Here is an 18,831-nt window from a genome sequence, read left to right on the forward strand (position 1 = left end):
AATAATGCTAATGTTGCTCTCTTTCTGCTGGATGTTTACATGGGCAACTGTTTGCCATATCAACTTAAATACTAATGATATGTCAATGTTGTTTTTACAGTTTGTTTTTGCTGCCTCCAAAGTGACCTGGAAATCAGAAACTGCATGTTTAAAGGTCCCATATTATGCTAATTTTCCATGTTCATATAGCACTTGTATTTTGGGTTTCTACTAGAACATGTTTCCATGCTTTAATGTGATAAAACACATTATTTTACTCATACTGTTTGTTTTAATATACCTGTATTCACCTATGAACCGCTCTGTTCTAGCATCTGTCTCTTTAAGCCCCCCTCCTGAAAAAGCCCAGTCTGTACTGATTGGTCAGCATTTCTGGGTCTTCCGCATCTGCGCTCTCAGAGTCTCTGCACCGTCATTACAGCCAGGAATGACTGTAACGACACTGCAGCAGCACTTTCTACCTATATATATTAAAGTTGTGACATCACAATCGCACGGAAGTCCTGGCGGCTCGTTTAAGTGCACCGTTTCTGAATACGGGCTGTGTACATTTCAGTATTTATAGAGCACCTTAACCTGCTTTATAATACAAAAGAGAGATGGGAATCTCACTTTTTTATAATATGGGACCTTTAAAGAAACCTCCTCTAAATTCATCAAGCTTTAAAATATTGCACTGTGGTACAGATACAGTAGTGGCAGGTTTGTTTAAATGTTTAGCTGAAGCAATGGACCTTAACTGGTGTTGCTGTTTGGTTTTAATTTTACCTTCAACACTGTTTGCAGCTTAATGATAAACAGAAATGTTCAGAGATAAAAAAAAAGCCTTTTCCTATTTTTTTGTTTGCTAAAATCAAATTAAAGAAATCCCTCAACAACTCCTGACTGGCAGGACAGAAAAGAGGAATATACAGCAAGTAGTCTAAGGTGATAGCCTATAGGGTGGATTAAAAATAAAATATTTTCCAATTGATTTAATCACAAACAGGAAGACACCAAGATGAACTTAAACCTGGGAGGAAACCCGACTTATTAAAGTGGAAAAGCACCATGAGCTCAGGGTGACACTGACTGGGGAGGAGAGAAGCTGGTTCAACATCTCCATCTTAGAGTGACTTGTGAGGTGCTGAAATAAATCAAAGGTCAGAGCCTGCGGGAAACTAATAAAGCTGATCATATAAGAATCTCATAAACTGTAGCCTAAGGCATCATGACATATGAAAGAGTTGGAGTAGAAAGCATTTCAGACTGTTTTATAACCTTTAGAGTACCAATGAAGAAAATCAGGTAAACTGATCAAATCTTTAACAGCACAATTTTGGCTTTATATGCAAACTGGTCATATATGGTACACAACACTCATTATTGACTTAAATTTCAACTTTCATTGCAATATAGTGCCAACAATACAGTACATCTTTCTCACAGCGGGCACTCTGATTTGTTGTCAAAGGAAAAGCACAGGTGTAACATTAATACTCCAGTTCCATTTAGGAAATTTTACTGAGAATGTGTAATATGGGTTCTGAAACTGGCTAACCTAAATGTAACGCAGCCATTTAAAGCTTCAACTAAGAATTATTTTCATTATTAATTAATCTGATGATTCTTGATTACTTGTTTAATTGTTTGGTAAAAAATTACCCAGAACCCAAGGTGAAGTCTTCAAATGTGCTTTTTTTTGGTTCACCAACAGTCTAAAACCCAAAGTTTACTAATATAAAAAGCAAAGCAAATAGTCACAATTGGAAAGCTGGGACAAAGTAATGGCATTTGTGCTTGAAAAATTACTTACAGGAATAGTTAGACATTTTGGGAAACAGGCTCATTCGCTGTCTTGCAGGGAGTTAGATGAGAAGATTGACACCCCTCTTACATCTGTCCATTATATATAAAGCTACAGCCAACGTTAGTAAAACGTTAGCTTGGCATAAAGACTAGCATATGGCTATGTCCAAAGGTAAAAACAATCCACCAGCACCTATAACCTTCAACAACTAACACATTACATCTTGTTTAATGAGTAAAGTGTAAAGTGTGAAAATAAGTTTGGTTGGGGTGTAATGTGCTAGCAGGCTGTTTACCCCTTTAAGCTAGGCTAAGCTACCTGGCTCCACCTTCAGATTCAAAGTGGTATTGATCTCCTCATCTAATTCTCAGCAAGAAATAAAATAACCATGTTTCCCCAAATGTCAAACTATTTCATTAAACAATGAATTGATTATCAGAACAGTTTCCAAATAATTTTCTTTCTCAAGGCTATACAAATCATTAAACCACAAAGCAGCTCCTACTTTAAGCTCTACAGCCATTAATAATGCCATGGAAGTCAAAATGTCTGCTGTGAGAAAGGTATAAAAAGAAAAGAAAACAACAAGAACTGACCCCACTGACAAGTCATCCTGCTTTATTCAGACACAACTGTTTTACACAGCTGGTCGGGTTTCTCTTGACAACATTTCAGCATGAGAAGAAGTCAGAACTATCAGTGCATCTCAGCATTATACCTCAAATCTCTGGTTGCTGACTTTTTTGCCTTTCTTGTTCCACACAATCTTGGGCTGTGGATCCCCTGTGGCCTGGCACACAAAGGAGGCCACCCCCCCCTGGACTCCTGTTTGATCTTCTGGGGTTCGCGTAAACCTGGGGGGTGCTGTGTGGAAAGATGTATACAAAAGTTAAGTGAAGATCAAACCCCTGATGTTGCTGTTTGTGTCAATGCTCTTAATATGACAACCATTCAGAGTACCATTCCTACTATACTAACAAGCATTCACACATACATTTACATATTAGGCTATACGTATTAGTTTCTAAGAGCACTCAAGCACCAGATTTCCACTTGTTGTACTACTATCATCTGTCATTCACACATGACACATCTGCAACACTTATGGTTGAGACTTTGGTTGTGCTACAGAAAGTGTGTGAAAGAAGAATTCTATGTGGGTGGCTTTGTGTCTGTGTGTGCATCTTTTTTTCCTGTGCACATGTGTGCACGTTCCACCATGTTTTTCCCTCTGTTCCTGAACCACCAAAGAAGCTTAATATTTCTGTGCCATAAAGGATTTATGAAGACTTACTCCTGACATGACCACTAAAGCCCCTCATTCTGGGGACGCCAACAATATCATAACCACAGCCTCCGCTGGATTGTGACATCACAACATCAAAAAGATTCGGCACGTCAGTCACGGCACGTCACCGCCAGCTCGCCTAATGGCATTCCAGCCAAACCAGAAAATCCCTACTTAAGGGCTTACCGCCAACCGCCCTGACAAAGGGAGAGAAATTGCTTTTTGCTCTTTAAAAGGAAGGGAGGGAGAGAGAGAGAATAGCTAAGCTTTTCGGAGGAGAGAAAAAAAAAAGAGAGAGAGAGAGAGAGAGAGAGAGAGAGAGAGAGAGAGAAAAGGAACAGGAGAGCGTGTGTGTTGAAAGAGTGTGGAGGAATGAACAGAAGAGCGAGGGAGATAAAGGGAAAGAGTGGAGGGAGACAGATGGAGAGCGGAATGGGTAAGAAAGAGAGAGCATGAACAGCAGAAGTGGAGGGAGAGAGGAAGATGAGCAGGAGGTGGATATGAGAGAGAGGGTGAGATAAAGACAGCGAGAGCGAGAGAGCCAGATGTACTGGCAAACATGGTCCGAGAGCCCCAAGCTGCCCAATCAACTCTACACCTCACTGGCTCACGGCCAAATCTACCTGAATGACTGAATAGAACAGTGTGTGTTTGTGTGTGAGAGAGAGAGTATGTGTAATTTTTTTGTCTGCTTACTTTCATCCTTGCATATACCTTTACGTATATATACACAAACTGTGCACATACTGTACTATATGAGTGTGCTTGTGTGAGTTCATGTATATTTATTAGCGACAAAACGATTAGTCGATCGTCTGACAATTATACAATTTTAATAAGCGATACATTGATTAATGTAATAATTTGTGAGATTTTCTCCTTTTTTACATTATTGTAATATTTTGGGGGTTTGGACAGTGGCTTGATCACAACAAGCTCTTTGAAGATGACGGGCTCTTTTCACTATTTTCTGACATTTTGCATTCAAACGCCTTATCGATTAATCAGAAAAATAGTTGTCAGATTGATAAAATCATCTAAGAATTATATATAATATGTACAGTATATCATTGAGGCACACAATTTCTACATGCATGTGTGATGCATGAGCGAGTGAGCAAATGTGCGTGTGCCCATCTGAGAGAGAGAAAGAGTGAGAGAATAAAGAGAGAGGGAAACAGAAAGAATGAGGAGCGGGAGATTCGCACTCTTAATCCTCTTGCTAATCTCTCCCCCACAAAACAAATGAAAAGTGTAAAGCCAGCAGAGCCATACTAAAAGGCACGGTACTGTAGATCTTTCAATTGCTTTTCGGATCTCTCTCTTCATATATCTCCTGTTTAATTGTCTTACGCTCTCTCTTTCTCATATTTTGCCCCTTTATCTTTCATCTGGCTCCTAATTCTTTGCCACTGAATCATTTCTTTGCCCCCCTTCACAGCTGCTCTCCTTGCTGCCTCTTTCATCCTCATCCTTGTTACTCTTTCTCCATCTCCTCCCTCCATCTCTGGGGTGTTACATAAGTCTTCCTGTCACATTGACTGACTTAATGAGGGGGGGGTTTGCAACCGTATGCTCCACACTTGTTCTCACTCTCGCAACTCCTCTTCTCTGTTATTTTTCCTCCTCCCCTCTCTTTATGGGCTCTCATCCTTCCTCTTTTCCCTCGTCTCCCTTCCATAAGTCCATCACTGTTTCTTCACATTCATCCTCCCTGTTTGCCTCCTTTCTTTACCCTCGTACCACTTCTCTGCTCTCTATTTATGTTCCTGACTGTTGTGTCTTTTGCCAAGATCATAAGTTTCTTTATGGTCGTGCTGCTTGGTAGGATTAAGCATTGACATTTAGGCCAAGGAAGGTAGGGCTCAAGCTCAAAAGCGCACTTCAATATTTGTAACACTTTTAGGGGAGGGAAGAGCTACCTGAAGGTTTATTATTTCATGGATATAAGATGAAAGATAAGATGGACTTGAACAATTCACATAATAACTTGTTCTAGTGGGGCACATGCTTAGGTCGCCAGGCGTTCCTTACAGCCTTCCTCTTTTCCCTCAATATGACCCAAGATGGATGTGAGGGGGATCTACCGAGTGGGTCCGCGGAATAAGGTTTGGATGGAATTAGTGCCAATCTTTCCCCTCTTGGTGTGTGTGTGTGTGTGTGTGTGTGTGTGTGTGTGTGTGTGTGGGTGTGTGTGGGGGGAGGAGGGGGGTTGAATGGAGGGTGGCTTACATAAAGTTTGCCATAGAGTGGGATCTGATCTACACAACAGATGGCAGGAATTACAAAGTCAGCTCCACTCTCCGGACCACTTTCGAGTCACGGCTAAAGACGTGTGATAAACTTTGATTCCAGGATGAAATGTCTTAATGTCTTTTTGAAAAACAGAAATAAAATAAATGCATTTGAGTAGCACAGAACGATGGTGGCCTAGAATACAAATTTGATCGCATGAATGATATTGACTAATTCATATATACATCACAAATATGTCATCTGATATACAGGTTAAATCTGGACTGATGTCATATTCTGCTATGCTTCTCCTCAAACCTGTTTTTTTTTTTTTTTTTACTTATTTAGTAAACCGTGACAAATGCAACACCATTTCTGGATAAACTCCCCTTAAATGAACCTGCAAATGTAATGGGGCTATGCACTGGAGTAGCAGAAAAGACAAATAGCAAGACTAAATGAAGCTAATGACAGTAGCTGGCAGATGCTGTCTTAACCTAGAGGGACACAGCGAGAGAGATCGAGTTTTGTAAGAACAGATGCTAGCGAAAACCTTCAGGGATTATGATTTACGAATATAGTGTATTAAGATTGGAAAACTGTATACTTTTAAGAATGGAAAGTACATATTTGGGAGGGAAAACAGATGGAACTAAGCACAAAAGATGCACATCTCAGGTTGTAAAGTTTTAAAAGTGTGATAAATAAGGGGCTCCCATACGTTTTTATGACAGAGAAATGTATGAATATATGTGTTGAGCAACACACAATGAGTGAAATGTGTTATATCCTCGGGATCCCAATTTAGATTTATAAGATGTGAGAAAAATGCTTTTTTGTTTTTAAATTATTTGATTTGAATTGTTCTGTTCTCTGACCATTAATGTCAGAAATAATAATAAAACAAGACATAATTTATCCTGGGATGCACTGTGCCAAGTGATCTGAACTCCCACAGATCTTTTCCAAAACTCTGCAAAACATTGCAATTTCTGTGCCCTAAGGCCTCATCTTGTGTGCCCTCAATCACTTAGCTGATCTGATGTGAAAAAGCATAAAACAGACAGGCCTATCCCAACAAAGCAAATCAACAAAAAGCAACTCAGCAGCACAAAATTAACTCACTCTGTTCGTTACTGCAGCTATCAAAGTTACAAATTGGAAAAGAGAAGCTCTGAGATGCTGGATTACCATGGGAGTATAAAATAACAGATAAGAATATAGAATGACTAAGCCTTAGTATAGTTTCAGCTGAAAGAAGATGTTCATGGTAGCTAAATCTGTGTTTGAGCTTAATGCTTGGTTTATTTACTGCTCTCATGTTGAATAGTGGATAATCCCTTAGAGGAGGAAGGGAATAAATGGTTATTGACCTTCCTGATCAGGTAGATATCAGGCACATTCATAGATGATCCTGGGTGCTACTGAGTCTGTGTGGACACGTGTTTATGTGCATGAATAGCTTTTGTGAGCATTTGTGTCTGCATGTTGGAAGTTTTGATCACATCTGAAAAGGCTGCTTTGGATGTTGGTACAACTTGCCAAGCATCTGTGCCTGCGCCTCACATTTTCCTGTGTGTGTGTGTGTGCATGCTCATGTCGATAGTTAGGCACGTAATGAGTAATTTACAGCCCTTGCCAGGGAAAGATCCAGCTGCACAGTGTTGTATGTGGTGGTGGGTGGTAAGCTGATGACTCGAGAACTGAGTCAGGCTTGTCAGACAAGTTGAGGAACGAGGCCAATATCAGGGCCTGAGCCAGGGCCATGATAGTAAGCCTCGAGAGTGGGTGGGCAGCTGGCCAGAACCATAACTTAAAACACATTAACATCAAACCGACACATTAGGAGCAAATTATCAGCTGCTCGCTTTCGTCCTGGAATGAAATTGGATTGCTGGGGCCAATAAACACAGAGAGACAGCTATCATCCTTCTGCAGCACATACGTGTTAATTGGAAAACATTTGGTAAAATGGGTCATTTCAACTTTTGATATCATTTCACAATTAAGATAAAATGTTAATTCAAGTTGCATAAAGTTTAAGTGTCCATCTGTGTCAGTGTCTCAACCAAATCTGGAGTATTGTATTATTTATTTCAAACACTGTTTTCTTCTCATATAAAATGTGCTTATGACTTGTCACTTCTCTGTATGGATAACAGATCTGCAGTTGTTTGGCTGATTCAGCTGATGTCACCACACATCACTTTAACAACATCACTTTTACAATGATGCAATAGCAAAAGAATAAAATGCACTTTTACTGCCGATAGTAATGCATGTCCAATTAGCGTGCCGCTTACCCACCATAGCTGCCCCAGGATCTGGCTAGTGCCGAGTTAATCAGGGTTAATTTGTTAGAAACACAAGGGGATGAATTAATCAAATGAGGTCTTCTTTTATACACAGATCATTAGAAAAACATGGGCTACCCACTGGGTACACAACTTTACTGGGTCAGGGCTGGCTTCCCATGAAGATGAACAGAGGGTTTTCTCAGTGCTGGTCACAGTCTATTACTCACAGACCACTGCTCTGCTAAGTTAGAGCTAAGCTGATGCTTTCCAGGCCTCTTCACAGACGGGTGCACCTGCTAAGCTAATGCTAAGCTAACGCTGGTCAGATCCTGTTACTCACGAATGGGCGCACAGCTATGCTAGCAGCTACTAGCCTCACTGCTGCGGGCCAGCGACGCAGCACACTAAGAAGCTTCGGCAGCAGAACTGCTTCATTCTCTTTCTCATCAACATGGACTTTCCTTCTCTCAGCCTTATCCGTGGATTGACATTTATAGATAACAATGGAGAACTTATTGAGGGAGTCCAAAGGGTCACTGTGCTAAAACTGAGTATGAGATTACTGATTTGAAGGTACAGTATATTCTGTACCCAGAATATTAACAGTAGGCTACTCCTAAAGCGGGCACTGGCAGTAAACAGTTAAAATAATAACATAGCTGTTATTGGCATTTTAATTTTGTGTATATGACTTCTGAAAATGTTTGTGATGTGACCCATTTCTGTCACCTTCTATGGAGAGATATTTGCACTGGAGTTGATGGAAAGAGGTCGTCAATCATTTAAATAAGCCTTTTTATTTTTAAGGTTTAATGTCATATTTCGGATGAGCATGAGATGACACATCAACACCAGGGCCAAATTTCAATGCAATAAATGATTCCAGAAAATAAACCATAAATTATTTAGCTAATGACATGTTAATTAAAAACAAGGAAATTAAAAGACAATTTCAGCATGATTAGAGTTATGCTCATGTCTTGTATTCCTTACTCAACATCACTGTAGACCTTTCTGCTGTGTTTTTTAATAAAAAAAAACTGTCTAACCATGTTAAACCTCCCAATGCCTTGAGGGTAAAAAATGACCCGTTTATTAGTTTAACAGCAGCGAAAACCTCCTATATTTTAATTCTTTTATTTGGTATGAAATTTGATGACATTTCCTGGCCTGACCAGAGCATTATGAAAAGTAAATCCTCTGCATCCTTTTTCATATAAAAGCTGTATGTCATCAGGGTACAAATAATATGAGTTATCTTAATTTTTAAAGAAACAGAGACCATTTTACACGCCTTCCTCTCATCATGCCTGGATTACTGCAACAGCATCTTTACTTGCCTAAACGAAAAATCTATTGATCGACTCCAGACTGCACAGAACCAGGCTTTTAACCAGAACCAAGAGACATGATCACATTACTCCTGTTTTAGCCTCTTTACACTGGCTCCCAATGCTTTAGAATAGAGTTTAAGATTTTACTGATTACTTTAAAGGCTCTTCATGGCCTCTCTCCCTGCTATACCTCTGACCTCTTAGTACCGTATGCGCTGATATATACTTTGAGATCCTCAAGCAGAGGTCTTAAAAATACACTAAAAACTAAAGGAGACAGAGCATTAGCAGTCAGGGCCCCGAGGTTCTGAAACACAGGTCTGTTGAGTCAGAGATCTCCTTTAAGTCCCTTTTTAAAACATACTTTTATCTGACAGCCTTTAGTGATTTGACTTTTATTTTCTTTAAAACATGTTTTTCCCTACACTGTATTGCTTTTTAGACACCAAATTGTTTTTCATCTGTTTTCTTTTATAACATGATGATTTAATGACTTGTCTGGTTTTTTTTGCTGCCTTTGTGAAGCACTTTGTAAAGTGGATTTTGAAAAGTGCTCTATAAATATAATCATTATGATATATATATAATCATATATATATATATATATATATATATATATATATATATATATATATATATATATAATAAATATTGTCTTTGGGTCTTGTCCTGCATCTCTAGAGCTCAGATGTTAGCCAATATCGCATTTGTTTCCAGGATTTGCTAAGCTAAGCTAAGCTAACTTGCTGCTGGCTCCAGCTTCATATTGAATGGACCGGTATGAGAATGTTATCAATCTGCTCATCTAAATAAATTCTCTGCATTAAAGAGTATTAGCATATGTCCCAAAATCTCTAAATGAGCTTCCTATGTTGTTATATGCAAGGGAACATTTCAAAGTATCTGTAATGGTGGTCCATGCATGTAAAAACTGCCATGATACACAATTAAATGGTAGAAAATAAATGCAGAAATGATCTCTTAAGACTTGACCAGTAGGTTTACCAGTGTAACACTGAAGGCCTTTTGGTCATTTGATCATCACTTCTCAGTCCACAGGAGAAATGCCGATAGCAGATGTTGACATTTTATACTGTGGCTACGGGCAATAATGTCAACCAGGATCTTGCCTTTTCTTAGCAATTTCAGTGAGTCAGGCAATACCAATCAATCACAGAAAAGAAACACAATCCATCTAAGAAAATAACGCTTGATTCTGTTTCACACCCTTAACTAATCCCCCGGGGCAGAAACCTTTAACCTCTGGGACCCTGCCTCTTCATCTCATGCCAGTAAATCCTGACGGTGCCTCATCCATCAGCAACAAGGAGCCATGAAGCTTGCACGAAACTAGATACTTATCGCAATCTAATCTCTTGTCTACTCTAAGCACTACACATGCTTACATACATAAACATATAAAACAGACAACTACAAACATACTTACAGGGACACACACACATGCATGTGGCACGAAACATAAAGCCTTACGGATACAATATGCCTGAACTCACAAATCGTTAGCACACATGTATAACAGCTTCTCTGCTTTCTTATGTTGTTGCCAAAGTCAAGTATTGAGCAGATTTATTTACCTGGCCCAAAATCACTCATCACAAATTTGCCTCAAAGTGCATTACAATCTGTACAGCATACCACACCATGTAATGTATCTTTAGTAAGTATGGTATCTTTTCAAAATATATCAAATGCATCAAATATGAAGAAAAAAACATGTGTATAGCTTTGTGTGCAGGTGCAAAGCTTATTACAGGGTACCTTGCACATTTCAACTGGCCCTAAATAAAACTTGAGCTAAAAGTAATTAACGCAGAGGTTTGGGGTTTTGTTTTGGAAATGATAAATCAGCTGAAATAATGTGAAAAGTCAAACCCAAACTAAAAACAAAATTAAAAACTAGGCTCATTAAATTTACAAAAAACAAGCCTGCCATGTGTTGTGGTAGAACATGTTGCTTTTTATAGAAACCTACACCTTTGAACTTAGAACCTGAGTGAAAGCTGAATGAAATATTTGCAGGTAACCAAAGAAGGCTCCTGTCTAAGTGGTTGGTGTTCAGTGCCTCGCTCAAGGGCTCCCAAAGTAAGCAAAAGTAGCGGTGCTGTCACTGTGGGAGATTGACCCAACCACCTTTTAGATTCCAGTCAACCTCAAGGCCATGGGAGTGCTGGTAATATGGTTGAATGTTGACAGGTCAATCAGTCACCACATGAGCAAGTTCTCTTTCCAATATTATACTCAGGCCTAATATGTCATGTGTGAAAATGTCATATTTTCAGTAGCTGAGAAAAACTGTTCTTTTAATGATGTGGTTTTTCAAGCTTTGTGGAAAAATGCACAGCTTTTATAACACATAAATGATGTAATGCAAACTGAGGCTAAAGAGTTTCACATTACCAAGAGCCTCCCTGGGCAGAATCCTAAACCACTGCTCGGATTCAAAATGTACAGACTGCTTACTAAAGCACTGGGTTGCCACTCAGCATTGCTTCCTTACTGTAGCCTCTGAAAATGAGCTGTTTCCTTGTATTATGTTGAGCACACACACACACACACACACACACACACATGCAAGGGGAAGAATGACAGCTTGTTGGTTTTGGGGCAAGCGAGGGTCAGCAGAAATAACCCTGTTGCATCGTTTCCCGTCACCCTGAATGACACGTGGATATATGTAGTTTCTCACACAGGGCATCTCCCTGCGTACATGGAGCAGTGCAGCAGTGGCCCAGTTTGCGACGGGATCAGGGCATTACTCTTAATCCACCAGATAGATGTTATATGCATGCACACATACACAAATACACAATGAGAAACAAAAATGGGGCGAGAGACAGGCGGAGAGAAAGAGGGAGTAAAAGAGGAATTTTAAAAAGACATGCTTTCACAAGCAAAGCTCAGTGCATTGCGTGTATTGTTACACCAGCGCTTGTGTGCAGAATGCTCATATGGTGCAGTGTCATGCAAGGTTTCCAACTATGCACATGGGATATTGTTCCATCTGATTGCATCTTAATACCCTCAGTCCATTAGTGTGTACTGGATTTGGGTGTAACTTATGTAGCAAACATGTGTGTTGATGGTGTCAAAGTTTAATAAAAAATGATGCCTCTGTCCAGACATAGAGGAGGAAACTAAAATGTTGCCTCTATTTTGTAAAACCCAATTCATTTGGCACTAAGTTTGAGTGAAGATAAGCACCACTGAAAGCAATTTTTCAGAGTGCATTTAACATTTGAATGAATTGAATGATTCTTCTTGTGTCAAGAAGCCTCTGTTTACATTTTCAACATTCAAATCTCTGAGTCCCCACTGTTGATATTAAAAGAGGCATTGTACGTTATATACAATGAGATAAAAAGAGAGAAAAGAATAGCCTTTCCTCACCCAACCCCTCCCCTCAAGCTTTCTGTCCCTCCTTTCTCCCCAGATTATACAGATGTGAAGAGAAGAGGCAGGGAGCGAGCAGGATAAGAGCAATAAGAGAAAGTCACAGCGAATGAGACGAGGGCACAGGAAAAAGAAAAATATAGACAGAGGAGACAAAGAACGTATCCTTTCCACCCTCTGTGTGTCTGTGCTGCTCCCCTAACCGCCACAGTGGAAGTCTGGGAGCATCATCGTTTTGATGGATGACTGGGCCTTTACTAGCCGACCCTGGAACTTACACAGGGGACAAGAGGGCAGGAGGCTGAAAGGAAAACAAGAGTGGTTTGTGGATGTGTGTGCTTTACTGGGCTCTGTGTGACCGTGTACTTTCAAAACATTGCAGGACTGGGATGGCTGACTCAAGCCTTTACTTATGTGTTGGTGGCGATGATATATGTTCAGCATCGTACAACCACAAGCTTGGAGCTACGCTGCATTTTCCTTCAAAAAAAAGACCAAAAATGCTGCATGTTTTATCTAGTTAACAAACCTGACAAATTGGCAGAGAAGTCATGCCTGGCCAAGACTTTCTCTTACACAGGTAGACACCCATATTAAGTATGTTAACATGCACACTAGTAAGTACACTAGAAGATGTTTTGAAAAAGCCAGAGACAAAAGTGAAAGAAGTCACAGATGATCGGCTGAATATCGGCCAAATATAAAGGAGGTGGTTCTACTGGGGTAAATGGAATGTGTGATTATTTGCATGCTTGGCTTAATGGAAAGACATTTTTTTTCTTTCTTTTTTTCTGTACTGTAATAAAGTCGTTTTTAAATTCAGTTCATACCCAGGGAGATGAATTACCAGTTGACTTTATAAGTTCCATGTAATATTCCAAATATGATTAAAACTGGGGTTTAATTAATTAATTAATTAATTAATCAATTGAAAGATAATATAACTATTTTGATAATCTATTAATGGTTTGCTATTTATTAATATTTTTAAAGGCTCTGGGAAATGGTGATGGACATGTTTCATGTTTTTCTTTTCAGTTTACAGACCCAACAAATAATAGAGAAAATAATTGACAGATTAATCAATAATAAAAATAATCAATTGTGGCCTTAATTAAAACCAGCATACAACTCATAACAAGAATATTAATGTTAATGTCCCTGAGAAATAAGTTGGACTAGCTACAATCAAGCACACGCACACGCACACGCACACGCACGCACACACACACACACACACACACACACACACACACACACACACACAGTATGAACACAGTATGAACACAGTTGCACAAGCAGTGGAAAAAATTATCTGATTTGCCATATGTGGTCTGACTATCCATGCCAAGTAACACTGGGATGGACGAAAACAGCTGACCTCATATCAAACCTACCCAGCACACATTTATACACTCACTCTCACACTCACACACACACACACACACACACACACACACACACACACACACACACACACAAACACACACACACACACACACATATATACAGTGGTTTGTAAGAAACAATCAGGCCATTCCAACCCTGCATGTGTTTGTGTACACGTGCATTCAAAAGATATGTAGTGCATATATAATTTAACTGTTTCTCTCTATATCTGTGAGTAAGTGTGTGTAAGAATAAGAGTATATGGGTCTGAGTGTGAAAGGACTCACAGTCGGCATCAGCGAGGAAAAGGAAGCTGAGGAGGAGCAGGCCTGGACTGGCAGAGTGCATCATGGGATATGTCGACACATGCATGCTGTATCTACCGTGAGCTCACTGCCTCACTGTATGACAGGACGATAGAAACAGGCCCTCACAACCTGGAGAGAGAAAGAATGGATGTAAAAAAGAAATGCATTAGACTTTCAGAGAGTTTCAGATATTATATAGTCTGCGCACACACACACACACACACACACACACACACACACACACACACACACACACACACACACACACACACACACACACACACACAGACTTGAAGTGTGTAAGTTGGCTCTAGGCCTTACACTCCAGTTATGCAGCTGCCTCTACTCTTCTTGCTTCATTAGGACCATCCACTCATTGCCGGAGGTGTGTTTTGGTTGGTGTGTGTGTGTGTGTGTTTGTGTGTGTGTGTGTGTTTGTGGGCTTGTTTTACTATATTCGTGGTGTCCAAAAACCGGGAGTCCAGTATACTTGTGGGGTCCCGACAGCTTTCTGGGGCCAAAATGCTGGACCCCACAAGTTTAAAGGGCTGTTTAAGGGTTAAGACTTGGTTGTAGGATTAGGGATAGAATTAGGTTATGGTTAGGGTGAGGGTAAGGGTTAAGGTTAGGTATTTAGTTGTGATGGTTAAGGTTAGGGTAAGGGGCTAGGGAATGCATTATGTCAATGACGGGTCCCCACAACAATAGTGCCACAAACCTGTGTGTGTGTTTGTGTGTGTGTGTGTGTGTGTGTGTGTGTGTGTGTGTGTGTGTGTGTGTGTGTGTGTGTGTGTGTGTTTGTGTGCATGTGAGAGAGTTCACAACGTAGCTGATGAATTTCAACTTATAGCAAACATTTAGCATTAAAACACCAGTCAGCTTCTAAAGTTAATCTTTTTAAATCTCCCAAGTAAGCACATTTTTTTCTGCTCTAGTTTTTACCCATTGCATAACAAAGCAGACTTCAATACCGGATTTCTTCCAATGTACGTCAAATCTGCATGATTTCATATTGATGAAAATGAATGAATGGCTTTAACATGAAGGGGTGGAAAGATGGAGCGAGGGATTGATGGGGAGATTAAAGTGGGAGGAGAATGATCTACTGGCTATGTTGCACACAGTGTTGGGTCAACATACAGCTCAGTGTCTCTATCCTTTCATCCTTACATCACTCCTTTCCTTAGACTCCCTCTGTCTCATTTTTTTCTATATTTCACACACTGGTTTCTTTCACTTTTTTGCAGTGTCCTTTCTTGTTGACTCCCCTGTCCCTTCCTTCTTATTCATCTTGTCTTTTACTATTTACTATTACTGTCCCCCAAGCATTTTTTCTTCTCCTTCCCATCAGTCAGATTATCACTCCCTCTCTGTCCCTCTGTCTGTCTCTCTGTCTGTCTCTCTGTCTGTATCTCTGCCATCTGCAGCGCCTGGTGTGAGAGTCTAGCATTAGAAGAAATTTCCCAACTCAAATCACATGGCACAATGAGACATGGCAGACCACTGCTGCTGTCCAGAAACTAGGGCTGGGCGATATGGAGAAAATCAAATATCACGATATTTTTGACCAAATACCTCGATATCGATACCGCTACGATATGTTGACTATTGGTGCTTTCACAAAATATTTACACAATAAGATTTTTGATAAATAATCATCAGTAATGTGGCTATAATGACTAAGTGGGTAAAGGCAAATAACAAAAAAACAGTTACAACAGTCTGGTAAGTTCAGAAAATGACATCACTTTACTGTAATGCAGCCTTTAAAACCAGGAAAAGACAACACTTATGCCATATTGCGATATTACGATATCCAAAATCTAAGACGATATTTAGTCTCATATCACGATATCGATATAATATCAATATATTGCCCAGCTCTGAGACACTGAAAGTGAGCAGAGGCAAAATAGGCAAGGCAGCTTTACTTGCATAGCACATTTCAGCAACAAGGCAATTCAAAGTACTATTAAAAACAAAAACATATGTAAAAGAGAATATAAAAGTTGCAGTGTGGGCTTGCACTGTAGGTGCATAAGGACTAGCTCATGGATACTGTATGTTGATGCCTCTGTATGTGCATGCATGTGTATATTACCGCTTATTGCATGCACAGGTGTTGAATTGCTTTTACAGTATAAAAGCGTGTGTCTGTGTGAGTATGTGCATGCTTGCAGCTGTGTGTTCCTGTTGGTGCATGTGTTTGTGGGATTTCCAAAACTGGACAGAGTCATCAGCAGCAGTAGCAGCAGCCTTAATCCCCTCCACTTCTGAACAAGCCATCTGATTAAAAAAAGACAACGGGGGCAGGGGTAGAAGAACGCTGGAACCCAGAGCTCTTGGCATCCCTACAGCCAAAGCAGCAAAGAGCTAAACACACACTGGATTTTCCACTTGGTTTGGTCTGAAACAATTGCTTTGAGATAACCTAGATCTCTCGCTGCACAAATGAAGTCCTCTGCACTAAATCACAATGTACAATACTACAGTAGATATGGGAACTCTATACCGTATGAAAAGGCATATTAATCAAGTACCTTGTGCTTGTACCCACAACCCAGGGAAATTACAATTTTATATTTTATTTAGTTTTGGATATTATCTCTACGTTTAATTTTAATTTAACGTTCAGAGAGTATTACTCTTACTTTAGTGGCATTTCACAAGTTATTCTTTGTTAACTGGAGTTTTAACCAATGTATTTCCATTTTAGAAAACAACCACTACCACAGCTTCTAAATACTGTACTGTATATTTTACTGTAATCTTAATACTAACACATACTGGCAATAGACTCTGTTCTCAACAGAGCATTCATGTGCATATTTGTCTATTTAAGCCACATTTTTAAGACATTGATCACTGTTAAAAAAGGGAATGTGTCTAGGTGTGTGTCTGTGCGTGTGGCCACTAATCACTTTGGCCGATTCAATGTCACTGGAAAAGCCTGCATTATTTAGTATCTCACTTCACAGCATGTCACGTTAATTAAAGAGCTAAGATAACGGGGAGGGAGAGGCAGATGAAAAGAGAGAGAGATGAGAAAAAGGTGTGTGGAGGGGGTAGAAATGAAGTAGAGTGGTAAACAGAGCTACGAAACAGAGAAGAAAAGAGACGCGGGATGGAAAGAAGACAAAAAGGAAATAACCTGAGGAGACACACACACACACACACACACACACACACACACACACACACACACACACACACACACACACACACAAACACACATACACACACGGCCAGGTACCAGATTGTAATCTGGGTGGCTGTTGTTACTAGTATTACCGAGGGCCTAACGGGAAGCCTCCCTTGGTGCTTGAGCCTCTGCTTCTGCTGTGGATCACAGTCCGCTCTAAGCCATTCACTTACATTAGTCCCTATCACTCAATAATACACCGTCTGTCTGGCAGGGCCTGCAGTGATCAGTCACACTTATCTCTGGGATAGCTTCTGACAGAACAAAGACTGACTCAAAGAGTGACAGACCAGCTTATGTTTTTTCACAGGACAGACAGTAGGATGCATGAGGAGGGAGGAGAACATGAGGAAAGGGACCAGAGAACAGAGGAAGAGGAGGATTTTAGAGAGACAGGAAAGTTGGAATGTAAGATTTAAAGACATTTTTGTAACCGACAATGTAATGGTTACCCAAATATTTAAAAATGTCATATGTAACTCTTAATTGGTTGAGACAGTGTAATAACATGCATGCTTTAATAAACAAAATGGGTTTAAATATAGCCATAATGCTTAAAACCACCGGTTACATCATTAACAGATAACAAAAAAAGCAATATTAATCACAAGTTGTTATTGCATTAACTGGCTGTTTATTGGATTAACAGCTTTTATTTATTTTTGTCCATAGAGGGTCATTTTTATCAAGTTATTACATTATTTGGTAGTTATTACATTATCAGTTGCTACAGAGCTTAAGAGACAAAAATCGTTATTGCGAGATGAAAAGTTGTGAGATGGGGAAACAGAAGTAAAAGAGAGAATACGATCCAAAAATGAAATAAAAAGAGAAAGAAAGTGTGGGTGGATGATGAGAGAGAGAAAGCGTAGGGTAGACTACAAAGCGAAGGCGTAGTACAGCTGGAAGGGACGTTGAGAAAGATAGAGACAAAGACCCAGATCCTAAAAAGCATAGCTTAAGGCAAACTGTGTGCCATGGAAAAAGAACACTGAGTATCCTAATTTGATTTGATATTCCCAAAGCTGAGCCACCAAATGCAATTAGACATGCTAATTAACTTATTTTATTTGCCCTGTTGAAACAGTGGCAGACTGACATAAATGTCAATGGAGAAACAATTTGTATTTGTTGCATCATAGCGCTGCACGGCAAACAAGATAAGCTGTGGGGAAAAAGCAAAGTCGAGTCCCCCTCCTTTACCATTAAGGATGGTGGTAAGCTCAAGTCATAAGAACATTTTTGAAATGTTTGGGCTGGTGTGGTGGCTGTCAATCACACTGACAGCACTCAATCTGGACTCTGACCTGTTTTTTTAGACCCCTTGGGTCCACAACTGTATTGCCATGTCCCATTTTCGTTTGGATTTTTAAAGATTATTTTTTGGGCTTTTTCAAAATTGTATTAGATAGCGATAGATAAACAGGAAAGGGGGGAGAGAGAGAGAGGGATGACGTGTAGAAAAGGGCTGCAGGTCAGATTAAAACCCCGGCTGCAAAGGACTCAGCTTACATGCGGCCACACCCATGTGAGCAGGAAGTTGCCCCAGCCATCATGTCCCATTTTCAGGAGTGCTGT

General features: G+C 39.9%; 1 protein-coding gene and 1 long non-coding RNA gene across 35 annotated transcripts in view; one reads left to right on the plus strand and one right to left on the minus strand.

Moving 5' to 3' along the window:
* The window catches only part of ptprdb (protein tyrosine phosphatase receptor type Db), a 161,066-nt gene that overhangs the window by 57,143 nt on the left and 85,092 nt on the right, over positions 1-18,831 (minus strand). For all 34 annotated transcript variants that reach the window (XM_031285779.2, XM_031285775.2, XM_031285773.2 and 31 more), the window contains 2 exons: positions 14,031-14,180; positions 2,508-2,653 (listed from right to left, as the gene is read on the minus strand). In XM_031285779.2, coding sequence (XP_031141639.1) covers positions 2,508-2,653; positions 14,031-14,115 — 231 coding nt within the window. In that variant the 5' untranslated portion in view covers positions 14,116-14,180. The remainder of the gene's footprint in view (positions 1-2,507; positions 2,654-14,030; positions 14,181-18,831) is intronic.
* On the plus strand, positions 401-10,529 carry LOC118494843. Its single transcript, XR_004897050.1, has 3 exons — positions 401-555; positions 5,285-5,288; positions 10,519-10,529. It is a non-coding gene; the product is annotated as an uncharacterized LOC118494843 (long non-coding RNA).

Source organism: Sander lucioperca, chromosome 4 (assembly GCF_008315115.2).
Source record: "Sander lucioperca isolate FBNREF2018 chromosome 4, SLUC_FBN_1.2, whole genome shotgun sequence".
Lineage (NCBI taxonomy): Eukaryota > Metazoa > Chordata > Actinopteri > Perciformes > Percidae > Sander > Sander lucioperca.